This window comes from Panulirus ornatus, chromosome 59, assembly GCF_036320965.1.
Source record: "Panulirus ornatus isolate Po-2019 chromosome 59, ASM3632096v1, whole genome shotgun sequence".
NCBI classification, from domain to species: Eukaryota; Metazoa; Arthropoda; class Malacostraca; order Decapoda; family Palinuridae; genus Panulirus; species Panulirus ornatus.
The window spans coordinates 10,924,184-10,948,679 of NC_092282.1; the positions used below are offsets into that span (position 1 = coordinate 10,924,184).

Here is a 24,496-nt window from a genome sequence, read left to right on the forward strand (position 1 = left end):
TGTGCGTGTGTGGACGTGTATGTATATACATGTGTATATAGGTGGGTTAGCCATTCTCGTCTGTTTCTTTGCATTACCTCGCTAACACGGGAGACAGCGACAAAGTATAATGAATATAAATAAATATTAATATATGGTGGTGGGAGTATGTGATCGAGAGTAAGAAATTTAAATCTAGATTATTATGGCTAAAACTGAAAGTGGATTGAGAGAAATGGGTGATTATTCGTGTACATGCACCTGGGCATGAGAAGAAAGATCATGAGAAACAAGTGTTTTGGGAGCAGCTGAGTGAGCATTTTAGTAGTTTTGATGCACAAGACCGGGTTATAGTGATGGGTGATTTGAATGCAAAGGCCAGTAATGTGGCAGTTGAGGGAATAATTGTTGTACATGGGGTGTTTGGTGTTGTAAATGGAAATGGTGAAGAGCTTGTAGATTTGTGCGCTGAAAAAGGACTGGTGATTGAGAATACCTGGTTTAAAAAGAGATATACATAACTATACGTATGTAAGTAGGAGAGATGGCCAGAGAGCATGATTGGATTATGTATTAATTGATAGGTGTGCAAAAGAGAGACTTTTGGATGTTAATGTACTGAGAGGTGCAACTGGAGGGATGTCTGATCATTATCTTGTGGAGGCAAAGGTGAAGATTTGTAGAGGTTTTCAGAAAAGAAGAGAGAATGTTGGAGTGAAGAGAGTGGTGAGAGTAAGTAAGCTTGGGAAGGAGACTTGTGTGAGGAAGTACCAGGAAAGACAGTACAGAATGGAAAAAGGTGAGACCAAAGGACGTAAGAGGAGTGGGGGAGGAATGGGATGCAGTGATGTCTTGTGCAAAAGATGCTTGTGGCATGAGAAGCGTGGGAGGTGGGCAGATTAGAAAGGGTAGTGAGTGGTGGGATGAAGAAGTAAGATTATTAGTGAAAGAGGAGAGAGGCATTTGGACGATTTTTGCAGGGAAATAATGCAAATGATTAGATGTATAAAAGAAAGAGGCAGGAGGACAAGAGAAAGGTGCAAGAGGTGAAAAAGTAGACAAATGAGAGTTGGGGTGAGAGAGTATCATTAAATTTTAGGTTGAATAAAAAGATGTTTTGGAAGGAGGTCAATAAAGTGTGTAAGGCAAGGGAACAAATGGGAACATCAGTGAAGGGGGCTAATGGGGAGGTGATAACAATTAGTGGTGATGTGAGAAGATGGAGTGAGTGTTCTGAAGGTTTGTTGAATGTGTTTGATAATAGAGTGGCAGTGGGTTTGAATGGCATTGCAGTGGAATTTATTAGAAAAGGGGTTGACTGGTTGGTAAGGTTATTTAATGTATGTATGACTCATGGTGAGGTGCCTGAAGACTGGTGGAATGCTTGCATAGTGCCATTCTACAAAGGCAAAGGGGATAAGAGTGAGTGCTCAAATTACAGAGGTATAAGTTTATTGAGTATTCCTGGGAAATTATATGGGAGGGTATTGATTGAGAGGGTGAAGGCATGTACAGAGCATCAGATTGGGGAAGAGCAGTGTGGTTTCAGAAGTGGTAGAGGATGTGTAGATCAGATGTTTGCTTTGAAAAATGTATGAGAAATATTTAGAAAAGCAAATGGATTTGCATGTAGTACTTATGGATCTGGAGAAGGCATATGATAAGAGATGCTCTGTGGATGGTATTAAGAACGAATGGTGTGGGAGGTAAGTTGTTACAAGCAGTGAAGAGTTTTTATTGAGGATGTAAGGCATGTGTACGTGTAGGGAGAGAGGAAAGTGATTGGTTTTCAGTGAATGTTGGTTTGCGGCAGGGGTGCGTGATGTCTCCGTGGTTGTTTAATTTGTTTATGGATGGGGTTGTTAGGGAGGTGAATGCAAGAGTTTTGGAAAGAGGGGCAAGTATGCAGTCTGTTGTGGATGAGAGCTTGGGAAGCGAGTTAGTTGTTGTTTGCCGATGATATAGCGCTAGTGGCTGATTTGGGTGAGAAACTGTAGAAGCTGGTGACTGAGTTTGGTAAAGTGTGTGAAAGAAGAAAGCTGAGAGTAAATGTGAATATGAGCAAGGTTATTAGGTACAGTAGGGTTGAGGGACAAGTCAGTTGGGAGGTAAGTTTGAATGGAGAAAAACTGGAGGAAGTGAAGTGTTTTAGATATCTGAGAGTGGATTTGGCAGCGGATGGAACCATGGAAGCGGAAGTAAATCATAGGGTGGGGGAGGGGGCGAAAGTTCTAGGAGTGTTGGAAAATGTGTGGAAGTTGAGAAAGTTGTCAAGCAAAAATGGGTATGTTTGAATGAATAGTGGTTCCAACAATGTTATATGGTTGCGAGGCGCAGGCTATAGATAGAGTTGTGTGGAGGAGGGCGGATGTCCTGGAAATGAGATGTTTGAAGATAATATGTGGTGTGAGGTGGTTTGATCGAGTAAGTAGTGAAAGGGTAAGAGAGATGTGTGGTAATAAAATGAGTGTGGTTGAGAGAGCAGAAGAGGGTGTATTGAAATGGTTTGGTTCAATGGAGAGAATGAGTGAGGAAAGATTGACAAAGAGGATATATGTGTCAGAGGTGGAGGGAACGAGAAGTGGGAGACCAAATTGGAGGTGGAAAGATGGAGTGAAAAAGATTTTGAGTGATCGATACAGGGGTCAACTTGCTGTCAATGGATTGAACCAGGGTATGTGAAGTGTTTGGGGTAAACCATGGAAAGTTTTGTGGGGCCTGGATGTGGAAAGGGAGCTGTGGTTTCGGTGCATTATACCTGACAGCTAGAGACTGAGTGTTAACGAATGTGGCCTTTGTTGTCTTTTCCTAGTGCTACCTCTCACACATGCGGGGGAAGGAGGTTTTCATTTCATGTGTGGCGGGATGGTAACAGGACTGAATAAGGGCAGACAGTATGAATTATGTACATGTGTATATATGTATATGGCTGTGTGTGTGTATGTATATATATATATATATATCCCTGGGGATAGGGGATTAAGAATACTTCCCACGTATTCCCTGCGTGTCGTAGAAGGCGACTAAAAGGGGAGGGAGCGGGGGGCTGGAAATCCTCCCCTCTCGTTTTTTTTTTTTTTTAATTTTCCAAAAGAAGGAACAGAGGGGGCCAGGTGAGGATATTCCAAAAAAGGCCCAGTCCTCTGTTCTTAACGCTACCTCGCCAACGCGGGAAATGGCAAATAGTTTAAAAGAAAGAAAAAGATATATATATATATATATATATATATATATATATATGTATGTTGAGATGTATAGGTATGTATATGTGCATGTGTGGACGTGTATGTATGTACATGTGTATGTGGGTGGGTTGGGCCATTCTTTTGTCTGTTTCCTTGCGCTGCCTTACTAACGCGGGAGACAGCAACAAAGTATAATAAATAGATAAATAATATAAATAAATATATGTATATTATACTCATACTTTGTTGCTGTCTCCTGCGGTAGCGCAAGGAAACAGACAAAAGAATGGCCCAACCCACCCACACACGCACATAGACATACCTAAACATCTCAACAAGTACATATATATACACACAGACATATACATATATACACATGTACATAATTCACACTGTCTGCCCTTGTTCATTTCCATCGCCACCCCACCACACATGAAATAACAACCCCCTCTCCCCGCATATGTGTGAGGTAGCGCTAGGAAAAGACAACAAAGGCCCCATTCGTTCACACTCAGTCTCTAGCTGTCATGTATAATGCACCAAAAACACAGCTCCCTTTCCACATCCAGGCCCCACAAAACTTTCCATGGTTTACCCCAGACGCTTCACATGCCCTGGTTCAATCCATTGACAGCATGTTGACCCCGGTATACCACATCGTTCCAATGCACTATATTCCTTCCACACCTTTCGCCCTCCTGCATGTTCAGGCCCCAATCACTCAAAATCTTTTTCACTCCATCTTTCCACCTCCAATTTGGTCTCCCACTTCTTGTTCCCTCCACCTCTGACACATATATCCTCTTTGTCAATCCCTCTGACACATATATCCTCTTTGTCAATCTTTCCTCACTCATTCTCTCCATGTGACCAAACCATTTCAAAACACCCGCTTCTGCTCTCTCAACCACGCTCTTTTTATTTCCACACATCTCTCTTACCCTTTCATTACTTACTCGATCAAACCACCTCACACCACATATTATCTTCAAACATCTCATTTCCAGCACATCCACCCTCCTCCGCACAACTCTATCTACAGCCCATGCCTCGCAACCATATATCATTGTTGGAACCACTATTCCTTCAAACATACCCATTTTTACTGTCCAAGATAACATTCTCGACTTCCACACATTTTTCAACGCTCCCAGAACTTTCGCCCTCTCCCCCACCCTATGATTTACTTCCGCTTCCATGGTTCCATCCGCTGCCAAATCCACTCCAGGACATCTAAAACACTTCACTTCCTCTAGTTTTTCTCCATTCAAACTTACCTCCCAATTGACTTGTCCCTAAACCCTACTGTACCTAATAACCTTGTTCTTATTCACATTTACTCTCAGCTTCCTTCTTTCACACTCTTTACCAAACTCAGTCACCAGCTTCTGCAGTTTCTCATCCGAATCAGCCACCAGCGCTGTATCATCAGCAAACAACAACTGACTCGCTTCCCAAGCTCTCTCACCCACAACAGACTGCATACTTGCCCCTCTTTCCAAAACTCTCATTCACCTCCCTATCAACCCCATCCATAAACAAATTAAACAACCATGAGCCATCACGCACCCCTGCTGTAAACCAACATTCACTGAGAACCAATCACTTTCCTCTCTCCCAACACGTACACATGCCTTACATCCTCGATAAAAACTTTTCACTGCTTCTAACAACTTGCCTCCCTCACCATATATTCTTAATACCTTCCACAGAGCATCTCTTATCATATGCCTTATCCAGATCCATAAATGCTACATACAAATCCATTTGCTTTTCTGAGTATATATATATATATATATATATATATATATATATTGATGTTTGTGTAAATAAATTATACATTTCCCTTTTCCATAGCCAGGGGTTGAACCATTATGTGATATTCAATTTTCATTTCATTTCAAGCTAGAAGTTTCAGTTTTCTAAATTATTTCTTACTTTTTTCATATAATATATATATATATATATATATATATCCCTGGGGATAGGGGAGAAAGAATACTTTCCACGCATTCCTCACATGTCGTAGAAGGCGACTAGAGGGGACGGGAGCGGGGGGCCAGAAATCCTCCCCTCCTTATATTTTAACTTTCCAAAAATGGGAAACAGAAGAGAGGAGTCATGCTGGGAGTGCTCATCCTCCCCGTAGGCTCAGATTGGGGTGTCTAAATGTGTGTGGATGTAACCAAGATGTGAAAAAAGGAGAGATAGGTAGTATGTTTGAGGAAAGGAACCTGGATGTTTTGGCTCTGAGTGAAACGAAGCTCAAGGGTAAAGGGGAAGAGTGGTTTGGGAATGTCTTGGGAGTAAAGTTAGGGGTTAGTGAGAGGACAAGAGCAAGGGAAGGAGTAGCACTACTGAAACAGGAGTTGTGGGAGTATGTGATAGAATGTAAGAAAGTAAATTCTCGATTAATATGGGTAAAACTGAAAGTTGATGGAGAGAGATGGGTGATTATTGGTGCATATGCACCTGGGCATGAGAAGTAAGATCATGAGAGGCAAATGTCTTGGGAGCAGCTGAATGAGTGTGTTAGTGGTTTTGATGCACAAGACCGGGTTATAGTGATGGGTGATTTGAATGCAAAGGTGAGTAATGTGGCAGGGAATGATTGGTATACATGGGGTGTTCAGTGTTGTAAATGGAAATGGTGAAGAGCTTGTAGATTTATGTGCTGAAAAAGGACTGGTGATTGGGAATACCTGGTTTAAAAAGAGAGATATATATAAGTATTATCCCTGGGGATAGGGGATTAAGAATACTTCCCACGTATTCCCTGCGTGTCGTATAAGGCGACTAAAAGGGGAGGGAGCGGGGGGCTGGAAATCCTCCCCTCTCGTTTTTTTTTTTTTTTTAATTTTCCAAAAGAAGGAACAGAGGGGGCCAGTTGAGGATATTCCAAAAAAGGCCCAGTCCTCTGTTCTTAGCGCTACCTCGCTAACGCGGGAAATGCCGAATAGTTTAAAAGAAAGAATATGTAAGTAGGAGAGATGGCCAGAGAGCATTATTGGATTACGTGTTAATTGACAGGCGCGCGAGAGAGACTTTTGGATGTTAATGTGCTGAGAGGTGCAACTGGAGGGATGTCTGATCATTATCTTGTGGAGGCGAAGGTGAAGATTTGTATGGGTTTTCAGAAAAGAAGAGTGAATGTTGGGGTGAAGAGGGTGGTGAGAGTAAGTGAGCTTGGGAAGGAGACTTGTGTGAGGAAGTACCAGGAGAGACTGAGTACAGAATGGAAAAAGGTGAGAACAAAGGAGGTAAGGGGAGTGGGGGAGGAATGGGATGTATTTAGGGAAGCAGTGATGGCTTGCACAAAAGATGCTTGTGGCAAGAGAAGAGTGGGAGATGGGTTGATTACAAAGGGTAGTGAGTGGTGGGATGAAGAAGATTATTAGTGAGAGAAGAGAGAGGCATTTGGATGATTTTTGCAGGGAAAAAATGCAAATGAGTGGGATATGTATAAAAGAAAGAGACAGGAGGTCAAGAGAAAGGTGCAAGAGGTGAAAAGGAAGCAAATGAGAGTTGGGGTGAGAGAGTATCATTAAATTTTAGGGAGAATAAAAAGATGTTCTGGAAGGAGGTAAATAAAGCGCATAAGACAAGGGAGCAAATGGGAACTTCAGTGAAGGGCGCAAATGGGGAGGTGATAACAAGTAGTGGTGATGTGAGAAGGAGATGGAATGAGTATTTTGAAGGTTTGTTGAATGTGTTTGATGATAGAGTGGCAGATATAGAGTGTTTTGGTTGAGGTGGTGTGCAAAGTGAGAGGGTTAGGGAAAATGATTTGGTAAACAGAGAAGAGGTAGTAAAAGCTTTGCGGAAGATGAAAGCCAGCAAGGCAGCAGGTTTGGATGGTATTGCAGTGGAATTTATTAAAAAAGGGGGTGACTGTATTGTTGACTGGTTGGTAAGGATATTTAATGTATGTATGATTCATGGTGAGGTGCCTGAGGATTGGTGGAATGCTTGCATAGTGCCATTGTACAAAGGCAAAGGGGATAAGAGTGAGTGCTCAAATTACAGAGGTATAAGTTTGTTGAGTATTCCTGGTAAATTATATGGGAGGGTATTGATTGAGAGGGTGAAGGCATGTACAGAGCATCAGATTGGGGAAGAGCAGTGTGGTTTCAGAAGTGGTAGAGGATGTGTGGATCAGGTGTTTGCTCTGAAGAATGTATGTGAGAAATACTTAGAAAAGCAAATGGATTTGTATATAGCATTTATGGATCTGGAGAAGGCATATGATAGAGATGCTCTGTGGAAGGTATTAAGAATATATGGTGTGGGAGGCAAGTTGTTAGAAGCAGTGAAAATTTTATATCGAGGATGTAAGGCATGTGTACGTGTAGGAAGAGAGGAAAGTGATTGGTTCTCAGTGAGTGTAGGTTTACAGCAGGGGTGTGTGATGTCTCCATGGTTGTTTAATTTGTTTATGGATGGGGTTGTTAGGGAGGGGAATGCAAGAGTTTTGGAAAGAGGGGCAAGTATGAAGTCTGTTGGGGATGAGAGAGCTTGGGAAATGAGCCAGTTGTTGTTCTCTGATGATACAGCGCTGGTGGCTGATTCATGTGAGAAACTGCAGAAGCTGGTGACTGAGTTTGGTAAAGTGTGTGAAAGAAGAAAGTTAAGAGTAAATGTGAATAAGAGCAAGGTTATTAGGTACAGTAGGGTTGAGGGTCAAGTCAATTGGGAGGTAAGTTTGAATGGAGAAAAACTGGAGGAAGTAAAGTGTTTTAGATATCTGGGAGTGGATCTGGCAGTGGGTGGAACCATGGAAGCGGAAGTGAATCATAAGGTGGGGGAGGGGGCAAAAGTTCGGGGAGCCTTGAAGAATGTTTGGAAGTCAAGAACATTATCTCCGAAAGCAAAAATGGCTATGTTTGAAGGAATAGTGGTCCCAACAATGTTGTATGATTGCGAGGCGTGGGCTATGGATAGAGTTGTGCGCAGGAGGGTGGATGTGCTGGAAATGAGATGTTTGAGGACAATGTGTGGTTTGATCGAGTAAGTAATGTAAGGGTAAGAGAGATGTGTGGAAATAAAAAGAGCGTGGTTGAGAGAGCAGAAGAGGGTGTTTTGAAATGGTTTGGGCACATGAAAAGAATGAGTGAGGAAAGATTGACCAAGAGGATATATGTGTCGGAGGTGGAAGGAACGAGGAGAAGTGGGAGACCAAATTGGAGGTGGAAAGATGGAATGAAAAAGATTTTGAGTGATCGGGGCCTGAACATGCAGGAGGGCGAAAGGCGGGCAAGGAATAGAGGGAATTGGATCAATGTGGTACACCGGGGTCGATGTGCTGTCAATGGATTTAATCAGGGCATGTGAAGCGTCTGGGGTAAACCATGGAAAGTTGTGTGGGGCCTGGATGTGGAAAGGGAGCTGTGGTTTCGGGCATTGTTGCATGACAGCTGTTGTCTTTTCCTAGCGCTACCTCACGCACATGGTAGGGGGGGAGGGTGTTGTTCCATGTGTGGCGGGGTGGTGATGGGAATAAATGGGGGCAGACGGTGTGAGTTACGTGCATGTGTGTAAGTTGGGATGTATGGGTATGTATATTTGCGTGTGTGGACGTGTATGTATATACATGTGTCTGGGGGTGGGTTGAGCCATTTCTTTCGTCTGTTTCCTTGCGCTACCTCGCAAACGCGGGAGACAGTGACAAAGCAAAATAAAAATAAAATTAAAATATATATATATATATATATATATTTTATTTATAATTATACTTTATTGCTGTCTCTCACATCAGCGAGGTAGCGCAAGGAAACAGACGAAAGAATGGCCTAACCCACCCACATACACATATACTTGCGCATATACATAACTATACATTTCAACGTATACATATATATATATATATATATATACACAGACATACGTATATACACTTGTACATAATTAATACTTGCTGCCTTTATTAATTCCTGTCAACACCCCGCCACACATGGAATGACAACCTCCTCCCCCTGCATGCACGCAAAGTAGCACTAGGAAAAGACAACAAAGGCCACATTCGTTCATACTCAGTCTCTAGCTGTCATGTATAATGCACCGAAACCACAGCTCCCTTTCCACATCCAAGCCCACAAAACTTTCCATGGTTTACCCCAGACGCTTCACATGCCCTGGTTCAATCCATTGACAGCACATCGTCCCCGGTATACCACATCATTCCAATTCAGTGTATTCCTTAAACACCTTTCACCCTCCTGCATGTTCAGGCCCCGATTGCTCAAAAATCTTTTTCACTCCTTTCCATCTCATAGTTCCCTCCACCTCTGACTATTATATCCTCTTTGTCAATCTTTCCTCACTCATTCTCTCCATGAGACCAAACCATTTCAAAACACCCTTTTCTGCTCTCTCAACCACACTCTTTTTATCTCCACAAATCTCTCTTACCCTTTCATTACTTACTCGATCAAACCACCTCACACCACACATTGTCCTCAAACATCTCATTTCCAACACATCCACCCTCCTCTGCACAACTCTATCTATAGCCCACGCCTTGCAACCATATAACATTGGAACCACTATTCCTTCAAACATACCCATTTTTGCTTTCAAAGCTAATGTTCTCGCCTTCCACACAGTTTTAAACGTTCCCAGAACTTTCACCCCGTCCCCCACCCTGTAACTCCCTTCCACTTCCATGGTTCCATCCACTGCCAAATCCACTCCCAGATGTCTAAAACACTTCACTTCCTCCAGTTTTTCTTCATTCAAACTTAGCTCCCAAATTGACTTGTCCTTCAACCCTACTGTACCTAATAACCTTTCTCTTATTCACATTTACTCTCAGCTTTCTTCTTTCACACACTTTACCAAACTCAGTCACCAGCTTCTGCAGTTTCTCACATGAATCAGCCACCAGTGCCATATCATCAGCGAACAACAATTGACTCACTTCCTAAGCTGTCTCATCCACAACAGACTGCATACTTGACCCCTCTCTCCAAAACTCTTGCGTTCACCTCCCTAACAATTCCATCCATAAATAAATTAAACAAGCATGGAGACATCACGCACTCCTGCCGCAAACCGACATTCACTGAGAACCAATCACTTTCCTCTCTTCCTACTCATACGCATGCCTTATATCCTCGATAAAAACTTCACTGCTTCTAACAACTTGCCTCCCACACCATATACTCTCAATATCTTCCACAGAGCATCTCTATCAAATGCCTTCTCCAGATCCATAAATGCTACATACAAATCCATTTGCTTTTCTAAGTATTTCTCACAAACATTCTTCAAAGCAAACACCTGATCCACACATCCTCTGAAACCACACTGCTCTTCCCCAATCTGATGCTCTGTACATTCCTTCACCCTCTCAATCAATACCCTTCCATATAATTTCCCTGGAATACTCAACAAACTTATACCTCTGTAATTTGAGCACTCACCTTTATCCCCTTTGCCTTTGTACAATGGCACTATGCATGCATTCCACCAATCCTCAGGCACCTCACCATGAGTCATACATACATTAAATATCCATACCAACCAGTCACCCCTTTTATATAAATTCCACTGCAATACCATCCAAACCTGCTGCCTTGCCAGGTTTCATCTTCTGCAAAGCTTTTACTACATCTTCTCTGTTTACGAAATCATTCTCCCTAACCCTCTCACTTCGCACAGCACACTGACCAAAACACGCTATATCTGCCACTCTATCATCTAAGACATTCAGCATGTGTGGATGGGCCACTCCTTCGTCTGTTTCCTGGTGCTGCACATTATAAATGTCCACACACACACATATATACATATACGTACACAGACTTATATACACACACGTAGTCATGGATAAAGTCCACATCGTAGCTGGTCCTTGAAATATAGAGAGCTTAATGAAAAGGAAAAATAAGATGGAAAAATTTTACGAATTTTGGAAGTGAAAAACCTGTCTTTTAAAATGTGCCAGGTTATAGTTATTGGTAAAGACATGCAAGTTAGAATGTTCTAAAGCTTCGAGGTGCATGGTAAGAAAGTTACAATAGGGCCCACACCTAAGTTCCCAAAGGCCACACGGTAATTATTTGGCGCAACAGCTTGCTGAGTATTGCATGGTTTAGCCAGTGGTGGGAGCACACAAGCAGTCAGCTCTTGAGAAAAAAAAAATGGAAGAAGGAAAGTGAACCAATATTGTGGCGTAAGGGCAAGCAGATCAAAGTTTTGAAGTTATCTTAGGAGTTTGTAAGTCAGACTGCTTTTAACATGTCAGTTAAGGATGTGGTGCTAGAACATCAGATGAGAAAGTAGTACTTTGTACAAGGACGTATGTCATTTGTATTAAGGGAGGAACTGTTAGAAGAAAAATTTCAACATGTAAATAGGTTTTTTTTTTTTTTTTCAGGGTTTCCAAGATGAAGTGGATGTTACAGCAATACCAATCATGTTCGTTGGTTCAAGAGGTGAAATTACAAAACCATCGAAAGTTGAGGAATATTCGATTAAGAGATGGGAAGAAACTTTACACTTTTTATCCGAACCTGCCATTAAAATTCGATGACTGACATATCGTACTGCTAATAAATCTGGTCTGGGAATAGAATGGACAGCGATGCAGAAACTTCATGATTGATGGCATCTGATATTGTTAAAAAAAATGTAAATGAAAAAATTACAGTGTACTTTGAAAATTTCGGAATCGCTGCTTCCAGCTCCCAGAACCCATATTGAGCATAGTTATCAACTGTCACTAGACATCAACCAGCAGTTATACCCATAAACTCAACATATACATTCTATTTCTTAACAGTAATGAAAAGCAAGTGAATTGTGTGGTTAGGATGCTTTTTCCCATACCTGATGCACTATTTTTCATGATAAACAGGTTTGCTTTGTAACTTCTGTATGTCACGATTTTGGCTTGTGAGAATTGACCCTTTCCTTCATTCCCCAATAAATTCAGGCTGTCATGAGCATTGGATCCCATACAGAGAAATTAGACCAAACAAGGAGTAAACAATATTGGGACAGCTTAACCTAATTCATTTTACCAAACTAAAAGGAAAATTGAAGGATTTGGATGAATTGTGTTTTGTCTGCATAAGAATGCATTTGGTTATTTGTGGAAGGAAATCATTGGCGAAAATGTGTAGGAGACATTGCTGTCACACCTAGTCTTAGGACACTTCAAGGGCAACTACATAAAATTTCACAAATATTTCAGGGATGACCAGATGTTAGTAAGATAGGCAAGACTATCATTAGTGAATGTTGCCTTGTGGAAGCCATACTGTTGACCAGAGAGATTGTAAGATTCAATATGTCTGATGATATGTTGAGGGATTCAGAGACTGGAAATGTTAATCACCTTTTTAAGGGATGGATGTACCAATGCATGCTTACAAGGAAAAGTTCTGGCTTTTAAACAAACATAACCAAGCAGAGGTTCCATCAGGACCAAACCTTGCCTTTATGCAGAGAAATAGTTTTTGTGAAATTACATTGAGCATCAGGGGTTGAAGGAATGTTGAAGCTTTCAAAATATAGAAACGGGTACCCAAGTTGCTTTGTCAATGGGAAAAAAGGCTTGTTATAAGCCACCATCATGTTCCATCTCCGCACCCCTTTTTCCTGGTTATGCTTTTACCTCTCATCACTTACAAGCACGTATGCTAAAATGCCATAACTACCACACAGCCCTGCCTCATACCAACTTGTATAATGAAACTTTTAACAATTCTCCATCAGTGTATAGAATGCTTTTGTCAATTGTGTTCTATTGACTTTTTCTGGTATCAAATTTTTACTTTATTTGCATGTTAATAATTCTTTAGGCTTTTCTTGATTTATATATTTTTTGTATCAAACTTTTCTTTCTTGCACAATAAAATTTTTACGATTATATTTTTTTTCATACATATCCGCAATTTCTCGTGTTAAGAACAGAACATGCAGGGAATACGTTGGAAGTATTTTCTCCCTATCCCCAGGGATAGGGAGGTGAATGTGAGAGCTTTGGAAAGAGGGGCAAGTAAGTATGCAGTCTGTTGTGGATGGGAGAGCTTGGGAAGTGATTCAGTTGTTCACTGGTGGCTGATTCAGGAGAGAAACTGCAGAAACTGGTGACTGAGTTTGGTAAAGTGTGTGAAAGAAAAAAGCTGAGAGTAAATGTAAATAAGAGCAAGGTTATTAGGTACAGTAGGGTTGAGGGACAAATCAATTGGGAGGTAAGTTTGAATGGAGAAAAACTGGAGGAAGTGAAGTATTTTAGATATCTGGGAGTGGATTTGGCAGCGGATGGAACCATGGAAGTGGAAGTGAATCATAGGGTAGGGGAGGGGGCGAAAGTTCTGGGAGCGTTAAAAAATGTGTGGAAGTCGAGAACATTATCTTGGAAAGCAAAATTGGGTATGTTTGAAGGAATAGTGGTTCCAACAATGATATATGGTTGCGAGGAGTGGGCTTTAGATAGAGTTGTGTGGAGGAGGGTGGATGTGCTGGAAATGAAATGTTTGATGACAATATGTGGTGAGGTGGTTTGATCAAGTAAGTAATGAAAGGGTAAGAGAGATGTGTGGTAATAAAAAGAGTGTGGTTGAGAAAGCAAAAGAGAGTGTTTTGAAATGGTTTGGTTACATGGAGAGAATGAGTGAGGAAAGATTGACAAAAAGGATATATGTGTCAGAGGTAGAGGGAATGAGGAGAAGTGGGAGACCAAAGTGGAGGTGGAAAGATGGAGTGAAAAAGATTTTGAGTGATCAGGGCCTGAACATGCAGGAGGGTGAAAGGCGTGGAAGGAATAGAGTGAATTGGAACGATGTGGTATATCGGGGTCGACGTGCTGTCAGTGGATTGAACCAGGACATGTGAAGCGTCTGGGGTAAACCATGGAAAGTTTTGTGGGGCCTGGATGTGGAAAGGGAGCTGTGGTTTCGGTGCATTATACATGACAGCTAGAGACTGAGTGTGAATGAATGTGGCCTTTGTTGTCTTTTCCTAGCACTACCTCGCACACATACTGGGGGAGGGGGTTGTCATTTCATGTGTGGCAGGGTAGCAACGGGAATGAATAAGGGCAGACAGAAAGAATTATGTACATACGTATATATGTATATGTCTGTGTGTGTATATATATATGTATAGTTGAGATGTATAGGTATGTATATGTGCATGTGTGGACGTGTATGTATATTCATGCGTATGTGGGTGGGTTGGGCCATTCTTGTCTGTTTCCTTGCGCTGCCTCGCTAACGGAGAGACAGCGACAAAGTATAATAAAAGAAAATATATTTCTATTTATTATACTTTGTCGGTCTCCCACATTAGCAAGGTAGCACACGGAAACAGACGAAAGAATGGCCCAACCTACCCACATACACATGTATATACATATACGTCCACACATGCACATATACATACCTATACATTTCAACATATACATATATATACACACACAGACATATACATATATACACATGTACACAATTCATATTCTGCCCTTATTCATTCCCATCGCCACCCCACCACACATGAAAATAACAACCCCCTCCCCTTGCATGTGCGCAAAGTAGCACTAGGAAAAGACAAAAAAGTCCACATTCGTTCACACTGTCTCTAGCTGTCATGTAATAATTCACCGAAACCACAGCTCCCTTTCCACATCCAGGCCCCACAGAACTTTTCATGGTTTACCCCAGATGCTTCACATGCCTTGGTTCAATCCAATGACAGCACGTCGACCCCGGTATACCACATCGTTCCAATTCACTCTATTCCTTGCATGCCTTTCACCCTCCAGCATGCTCAGGCCCCGATCACTCAGAATCTTTTTCACTCCATCTTTCCACCTCCAATTTGGTCTCCCACTTCTCATTCCCTCCACCTCTGACATATATATCCTTTTGGTCAATCTTTCCTCACTCATTCTCTCCATATGACCAAACCATTTCAAAACACCCTCTTTTGCTCTCTCAACCACACTCTTTTTATTACCACACATCTCTCTTACCCTTTCATTACTTTCTTGATCAAACCACCTCACACCACATATTGTCATCAAACATCTCATTTCCAGCACATCCACCCTCCTCCACACAACTCTATACCCCACGCCTCGCAACCATATAACATTGTTGGAACCACTATTCCTTCAAACATACCCATTTTTGCTTTCCAAGATAACATTCTTGACTTCCACGCATTCTTCAACGCTCCGAGAACTTTTGCCCCTCCACACCCTATGATTCACTTCCGCTTCCATGGTTCCATCCACTGCCAAATCCACTACCAGATATCTAAAACACTTCACACACACATTTTATCCCTGGGGATAGGGGAGAAAGAATACTTCCCACGTATTCCCTGCGTGTCGTAGAAGGCGACTAAAAGGGGAGGGAGCGGGGGGCTGGAAATCCTCCCCTCTCATTTTTTTTTTAATTTTCCAAAAGAAGGAACAGAGAATTGGGCCAGGTGAGGGTATTCCCTCAAGGCCCAGTCCTCTGTTCTTAACGCTACCTCGCTAATGCGGGAAATGGCGAATAGTTTGAAAGAAACAAAAATATATATATATATATATATATATATATATATATATATATATATATATATATATATTTATATATATTTATATATTTGCTTTGTCACTGTTTCGCAAGGTAGTGCAAGGAAACAGACGAAAGAATGGCCCAACCCACCCACATACACATGTATATACATACACGTCCACACATGCAAATATACATACCTATACATCTCAACGTATACTTATACATACACACACAGACATATATATATGTAAACATGTACATAATTCATACTGTCTGCCTTTATTCATTCCCATCGCCACCTCGCCACACATGAAATAACAACCCCCTCCCCCCTCATGTGTGTGAGGTAGCGCTAGGAAAAGACAACAAAGGCCCCATTCGTTCACACTCAGTCTCTAGCTGTCATGTAAATGAGGAAAATGAAACACAGTAAGTTCCCAAGTATTAATTGCCAACCAGGTAGGATGCAAGTGGGGCTTCTTTTTCTCCCACACAGCCAGTTTACTAGTTGAAGGAATGAGCCCCAGCTGCATGCTGACATGGTGGTACATTCAAATAATTGCACTGTTACAATAGTATTTCTAACTACCTTTAGTTTCTAGCTACTTGTGGTATCATAACATTTGAAAAAATAAAAACTTTACTAAAGTCACAAAGAGAATGTTTCTTGTGATGGATATGATTTGGGGTTTATTTTTAATCAATGTTTCTTTAGTTTTCCTCCAGCAGGATATCTGCCAATAATTCTGTAAGGTTTTCTTTGTCAAGTACAGTTAATACCTGGGGACGAAAAAAATACTGCCCTTTAATGATTTCCAAAAGGACTTTTTTCCCCTAGAAAGCTCATTCATCTGTTCCTGATGCTACCTCTTACAAGTTAGCGAAATAAAAAAATAGGTTAACTTTATAAAAGACGTTGAATGCTAGTGACAGAAAAGGTACAAAGAAAAGCTGTGATTTATATGAAAAAATTTAGAAAAAAAGTAAAATCCCCAATCACAAAATCATCAAGACTTAATACATTTACAGTGGGAACAACAGGGATATAGATGGCAAACTAAAAACCAATTATCAGTTTACATAGCTTCCCTGCTATCAATGTGACTGTAACAATGGAAAATAAATACAAAACAAGTAACACAGCATTAACCCCTTAACTACAGTGCATGAATAATAACCCTGTGAACAAATTCATTGCTGATTATGTGTATAATGAAGGAAATGACCCCCAAAAGTAGTCTGCCATTCTCTCTGATATCACATGGTGCTGACTGGATGGGAGGTGGGTAGAGGTATGAATTTTTATTTTTCTTTACCCCATATTCAATATATACAACCAAGAGCAGTACACACTCTTTTGTTTTCTTTTCAGTCATGATTTGAGGTTCACATAAGTATTACTGACATGCAAAAATTTATCAAGCAAATTATGACAATTTTCTTACTACCAGAAATGGAAGTAGTAATTTCATTCTTTTAAAATGGCTTAAATTTCTAGCAATTTTATTTGGGGTAAGAGAGAATGGCAGCGTACATTTCACACAAGATAAGCTCACTTGATTCCTTCATGGATCAAGAGATTCCTTCATGAGTGTTTTAATTAACAGCATCAATTCATTCAGTCAAAATTACCTGGTACAAAGGCTGACCTACTTTTAGAAGCAAGGAACTGTACATTCCATTTGAGTGAGGTCTTTGAAGAAATTGTACTCCAAATGATACACTCTCACAAAAGGTGACTTTCACTCGTGGTTTAACCTCAAGCAGATGGAGTCTAGCAACACCTAATGAACTGCATGGAATAACTGCTATCTGAATGTGTCCTCAGTTAGTTTAAATAATGGCTATAATGGAATCCTTGAAGGCTTGTGTAAAGCTAAAGCACTAATTCAGTTTAAAGCTATAACACTGCCACAAGGTAAAGCTACAGCTACTAGTCCAAAGCCAGAATACCTAGTGTACAGTTGTAACCTAGACAAAGCTTCCAATTTTTTCTTTCCAGAGGAAAATGATAATAGTTGTTAGACATGAATAAAAAATACTTGTTTTAGATCTAGCTCTGCCTTCTAAAAATCGATATTTTGTTAACTATTCTACTTCAATAAATAATTATATATTATACAAGCTCTTCTCTTCAACAACTGACATATACATATTGATAGCGGACAATAAATGTGGCATCATTGCAACATATGTGCCCTACCATGAAAATCTATGGGTGATTGAAATGCATAACATTTTTCCCATGATGGTAATATGTGGAAGCCAACCAGCAGGAATTTTGAATCATGGCAAGAGCCAGAAAAAAATCACATAATGTACAGAGCAGTTGCTACATAATTTTTCAAGATGCTCAAAGGATAGGTGTCATGAAAAACTGAAAAGGTGATGGTAGATACACAGTTCTCATTGATAAAGTCATGAAGTTACAAGTGATTATAAAAAAATATAAAAAGAATTATGGAGGTCTTACACTATCATAGAATGTTACAAAATTAAACAAAAACTATGGAAAAACAAAAGCAGTTAATAAAATCAGGTTAACGTCTAACCCACTCGCCACCACACTAAGGCCCTAGTACACTACACCACTGACAACCCTAAATCTAATACACTGTTACCCACATTCACCACAGTACTAACACTTCAAATGGTCAGGATTACACAATACTACTAGCCTTACTCATTTCTGATGTGACAACCAATAAACATTTCATTGTCATAACATTTACAACTATATTACCCCAACAATAATGCTTTGTCACCCTCATTACACTAAACTTCATCATAATTATCATAACTTTCCCTATTATTGTTACAGTAATCTCTCACCACTAAAAACACCATGATTATTACAATAAAACCTAAACACAGCTATATCATTCATATTTGATTGCCATTTCCTGCATTAGCAAGGCAGAGCCAGGAAAGACAAGGAAGTAGGAATTGTGGGAGTATGTGACAGAGTGTAAGAAAATAAATTCTAGATGTGGGTAAAACTGAAAGTGGATGAAAAGAAGTGGGTGATTATTGGTGCTTATGCACCAAGTCATGAGAAAAAGATCATGAGAAGCAAGTGTTTTGGGAGCAACTGTGTCAGCAGCTTTGATGCATAAGACCGGGTTTTAGTGATGGGTGATTTAAATGCAAAAGTGAGTAATGTGGCAGTTTGACAGTATAATTGGTGTACATGGGGTATCCAGTGTTGTAAATGGAAAGGGGGAAGAGCTTTTGGATTTGTGTGCTAAAAAAAGACTGGTGATTGGGAATACCTGATTTAAAAAGAGATTTCCATAAGTATACGTATGTGAGTAGGAGAGACGATTACATGTTAATTGATAGGCATGTAGAAGAGAGGTTTTTGGATGTTAATGTGCTGAGAGGGGCAGCTGGGGGGATGTCTGATTAATATCTTGTGAAGGCAAAGGTGAACATTTGTAGAGGTTTTCAAAAAAGGAGAGAATGTTAGGGAGAAAAGAGTGGCGAGAGTAAATGAGCTTGGAAAGGAGACTTGTGTAAGGAAGTAACAGGAGGGATTGAGTGTAGAATGGCAAAAGGTGTGAGCAAATGGCATGAGGGGAGTGGGTGAGGAATGGGATGTCTTTAGGGAAGCAGTGCTGGCTTGTGCGAAAAATGAATATGAGCAGATTAGAAAGGGTAGTGAGTGGCAGGATGAAGTAAAGTTGTTAGTGAAAGACAAAGGAGAGGCATTTGGACGATACTTGCAAGGAAGAGTGCAAATGACTGGGAGATGTAAAAAAGAAAGCGGCAGTAGGTCAAGAGAAAGGTGCAAGGGTTGAAAAAGAGGGCAAATGAGAGTTGGGGTCTCTATATCATTAAATTTTAGGGAGAATAAAAGATGCTTTGGAAGGAGGTAACTCATGTGCGTAAGACAAGAACAATTGGGAATATCGGTGAAAGGGGCAAGTGGGGAAGTAATAACAGGTAGTGATGGAGAGAAGATGGGGCTAGTAGTTTGAAGGTTTGCTGAATGTGTTTGATGATAGAGTGGCAGATACAGGGTGTTGGTTGGGGTGGTGTGTGAAGTGAGATGGTCAGGGAGAATGGTTTGGCTAAAAAAGAAGGTGGCAGGTTTGGAAGGTATTGCAATGGAATTTATCAAAAAAGGGGGGTGATTGTGTTGCTTATTGGTTGATAAGGATATTCAAAGTACGTATGGACCATGGTGAAGTCCCTAAGGATTGGCAGAATGCATGCATAGTGCCATTGTACAAAGGCAAGTGTTCAAATTACAGAGACTAAATTTTGTTGAGTATTCCTGGGAAATTATATGGGAGGGTATTGATTGAGAGGGCAAATGCATGTACAAAACATCAGATTGGGGAAGAGCAGAGTGGTTTCAGAAGTGGTAGTAGTAATGCTCTGAAGAATGTATGTGAAAAATATTTAGAAAAACAGATGCATTTGTATGTAGCATTTATGGATCTGGAGAAGGCATATGATAGGGCTGATGGAGATGCTTTGCGGAAGGTGTTAAGAGTATATGGCGTGGGAGGTAAGTTGCTAGAAGCAGTGAAAAGCTTTTACTAAGGATGGAAGGCATGTGTACGAGTAGGAAGTGAGGAGAGTGATTGGTTACAAGTTAATTTCGGTCTGGGGCAGGGGTGTATGAGGTCCCCATGGTTGTTTAATTTGTTTATGGATGGGGTGGTTAGGGTGGTAAATGCAAGAGTTTTTGAGAAAGTGTCAAGTATGCAGTTTGTTGGGGATGAAAGGGCCTGGGAAGTGAATCAGTTGTTGTTTGGCAATGATACAGCTCTAGGGTCTAATTCGAGTGAGAAACTGCAGAAGTTGGTGACTGAGTTAAGAACTGTGTGTGAAAGGAGAAAGTTGAGAGTAATTGTGAATAAGAGCAAGGTTGTTAGGTTCAGCAGGGTTGAGGGACAAGTTAATTGGAATGTAAGTTTGAATGGAGAAAAATTGGAGGAAGTGAAGTGTTTCAAATATCTGGGAGTGGACTTAGCAGCAGATGGAACCATGGAAGTGGAAGAAAGTCACAGGATGGGGAGGGGGCAAAGTTTCTGGGAGCAATGAAGAATGTGTGGAAAGAGAGAACGTTATCTTGGAGAGCAAAAATGGGTATGTTTGAAGGAACAGTAGTGCAAACAAAGTAATATGGTTGCGAGGCATGGACTATATGGATAGGGTTGTACGGAGGAGGGTGGATGTGTTGGAAATGAAATGTTTGAGGGCAATATGTGGTGTGAGGTGGTTTGACCAAGTAGGTAATGAAAGGGTAAGAGGTGTGTGGAAATAAAAAGAATATGATTGAGAGAGCTGAAGAGGGTATGTTGAAATGGTTTGGACATATGAAGAGAATGAGTAAGGAAAGATTAACAAAAAGGTTATATGTGTCAGAATGGAGGGAACAAGGAAAAGCAGGAGACCAAATTGGAGGTGGAAGGATGGAGTGAAAAAGATTTTGAGCGATTGGGGCCTGAACATGCAGGAGGGTGAGAGTTGTGCATGGAATAGAGTGAATTTGTAATGATGTGGTATACCAGGGTCGACGTGCTGTCAATGGACTGAACCAGGGCATATGAAGTGTCTGGGTTAAGCCATGGAAAGGTGTATGGGGCCTAGATGTGGATAGGGAGCTGTGGTTTCAGTGCATTACTCATGACAGCTAGAGACTGAGTATGAAAAAATGTGGCCTTTTTGTCTACCCCTCCTTGCTGAAGCAGGGGGTTAGTGATGCTGTTTCTTGTGGGGTGGGGTAGCAACAGGAATGGATGAAGGCAAGCAAGTATGAATATGTATATGTGTATATATGTATATGTCTGTGTATGTGTATGTATGTGTGTGTATATGTTGATATTCATATGTATGTATATGTGCATAAATGGGTGTTTAAGTATATATATATATATGTGTGTATATGAGTGGATGGGCCATTCTTCATCTGTTTCCTGGCACTTCCTCACTGACACAGGAAACAGCAATAAAGTATAATAATATATCCCCTCCCCTCTTAGACAGTTAAAATACAAGGAGGGGAGGGTTTCTAGTCCCCTGCTTCGGCCCCCCTTTATTCACCTACGACACGTGGGAAATACATGGGAAGTATTCTTTCTCCCCTATCCCCAGGGATAGCTGTCATGTGTAATGCACTGAAACCACAGCTTCCTATCCACATCCAGGCCCCAAAGACCTTTCCATGGTTTACCCCAGACGTTTCACTTGCCCTGGTTCAGTCCATTCACATGTTGAACCCAGTATACCACAATTGTTCCAATTCACTCTATTGCTTGCATGCCTCTCACCCTCCTGCATGTTCAGGCCCCAACCCCTCAAAATCTTTTTCAATCTGTCCTTCTTTGTCAATCTCTCCTCACTCATTCTCTCCATATGTCTAAACCACTTCAACACACCCTCTTCTGCTCTTTCAACCACACTCATTTTTCCACACCTTTCTTACCCTTTCATTACTTACTCGATCAAACCACCACACACCACATACTGTCCCATCACCCCAATCAATGTTACATTAGTTCCCAAAGTTCTACTATCTATGTCCCTATACCTCTCACGTCTGCTTCCCTCAGGAACTCCCAAAGTGGGTTGCCACAGCAAGTCTCCACTACATGCCTCCCTCGCATACATCATTCCAAAAGTTTATTAATGTGTTAACTTCCTCATTACAAATGCATTCAACAACACTCTTGAATGCCTCCTAAGCTTCAAATAAATGGACAGGTTAAAAAACTACACAAGAATACCCGGATTTATTATTTTTACAGAGCTGCTCAAACGACATTTTAAATTATATTTAGAATCATAAATCAGTTTGGCATATGATCACCCTCTCAAGAGTAGAGGAAATCCAAAAAACCCAACAATCATATCTATGGCAGCTTACAGAGTACTGTAATATGGCAAGCAGGTAATAATAAATAATTCTCCTATCTGGGACAAATTAAAAATGTCTGAGAACTTTAAATTTTTTTTCTAAAGCAAACCATTACGCAGTTTACATTAATGCAATATGAGCTTTTGTTTCAATTAGAATACAGCCCAAACATCCTAACCTGTGCCACTGGTAATATGATGCACAGTCTTACATAAAGCCAAGGTCTTGACCAAGCAGACGGGGTAAGGCCAAGACTTCAGTAACCGAAACTGGTGTGAAAGATTGGAACCCATCCTTACATGTGAAATTTCAGCAGTGATTTTTAGTTTTGATGCTGTGTTGTGGATTTGGGTCAAGTCTTAAAAAACATTCACATAAGAAGAAAAGCTATGAAGAAATGACACATTCCATGAGCTTTACAAGTAGTGGTTAAGACTGCAACGAATTACACTGGATTACTGAGCTCTGACTGTATCTTGGCACAGATTTATAAAGCCATCTGCATACTAATGGAGTTTAACAGCAAAGTCCTTTAACAATTCATTACTGAGCTAAGATGTCCTGATAATTTATCTAAATGGCTACATTTCAGAAGTTAATTTATCTTAGAGGAGATGAAGAAAGAGATGTAAGAGATGAAAATGAAGAGTCATAGTGTCTTGTAGACTGATCATCATCTGCTTGATTGTTCTTCAATTCTCCCATTGTGTGGACCAGCCGGGCCCAATCGTCTGCACGTGGTATGGCAAGTTGCTGAAAATGTGTAAATGTCTCAACTACTTTTACACTGTTCAAAGAATGAATAAACTAATAGTTAATAGTGCAAAATGCTTGCTGCAGTGTTAACATTTTGTCCAATAAAGTAATTCTGGCGCAAATGGAGTAGTTGCACTCTTACACATAAGCTTGACTTCCTAGAAAAAAAGTATGGGTGTCTGTGTGTGCAACAAAAACAACACGAATACTGACAAAAATCATACAGAGCTCTAATCTAACTTAAGTTATAACTTGAAAGAATGTTTATGTTTATTTGTTTACATTAGCTTGGGATGATATAAATTATCTGACCAAAAAAGTGAACTTAACACTCCTACCATCTATGCCAAATACAATGATAAGGTTTTTGCTGAGTGATGAGCTGTTCTGGCAACAAACCCAAAACTTAAAACTACAAGAAGATCTGAACACATAATTACATGATACCCCGAAGAGGAAATTTCTATGAAAGAATCCTGATGTTACCCAAGACCTTTCTAAAGGCTCCTGCAGCTTAGGGAAATATACAATCCTTTGAAGTGAGCAGTGACATGACTGTACACCCAATAATACTGCCTTACCAAAGGTGACTTTTCACTCATGGTGTCAACTCATACAAGCAGAGTCCAGTTATCAAACACCTATAAGTTGTCAAGCCAAATGACAACTTTCAATTCTATGGTACAATCTGATATATTTTCAGGTCTGACAAAGAGAATGACCCACTTGGGCTAAAGCTTTTCTGCAAATCACCCTTTTTCTCTCCTTTCCAGATTTGCATCACTTAGGAACCTCAGGAATCATGAAAAAAAGTAGATTTCCTTATCATTAGCTCATGTCTGTTACCATATCAGTTGTCTATATCTTTTCCATATGTACAATTTCTTTTACTTCACACCCAAGCCCATTCAGCAAAGTAAACCAATGATCTAGATACCACAGTAATTTCTAAAAAAAAAATACCCATATCTTAATATTTTCTTTCTACTGCATACTTTTTTTTTTTTTTAAACTTACGTTAATCCTAAATGTTCCTCCATTTGTCACTCTTAAAACCATCAAAAACAACTTGCACTCAAGTTCTTATAAATTTCTTCCACAATTTTCAACTTGTAGATCTCAGTGATAGGAAACACTTAAACTTGCAACATTTTTTTTTTTTTTTTTTTTTCATACTATTCGCCATT

At 40.4% G+C, this 24,496-nt stretch overlaps 2 protein-coding genes across 51 annotated transcripts in view; one reads left to right on the forward strand and one right to left on the reverse strand.

The window, feature by feature from the left end:
* The window catches only part of LOC139767301 (uncharacterized), a 105,852-nt gene extending 93,597 nt beyond the window's left edge, over positions 1-12,255 (forward strand). For both annotated transcript variants that reach the window (XM_071696512.1, XM_071696514.1), the window contains one exon: positions 11,542-12,255. Coding sequence is in view for 1 of the 2 variants with exons in the window: in XM_071696514.1 (XP_071552615.1) it covers positions 11,542-11,555 (14 nt within the window). In the remaining variant the exon portion in view is untranslated. The remainder of the gene's footprint in view (positions 1-11,541) is intronic.
* Positions 12,256-16,114: 3,859 nt separating this feature from the next.
* LOC139767302 (cytoplasmic dynein 1 intermediate chain-like) overlaps positions 16,115-24,496 on the reverse strand; it is a 120,094-nt gene continuing 111,712 nt past the window's right edge. For all 49 annotated transcript variants that reach the window (XM_071696563.1, XM_071696562.1, XM_071696559.1 and 46 more), the window contains one exon: positions 16,115-23,306. In XM_071696563.1, the coding sequence (XP_071552664.1) occupies positions 23,154-23,306 (153 nt within the window). In that variant the 3' untranslated portion in view covers positions 16,115-23,153. The remainder of the gene's footprint in view (positions 23,307-24,496) is intronic.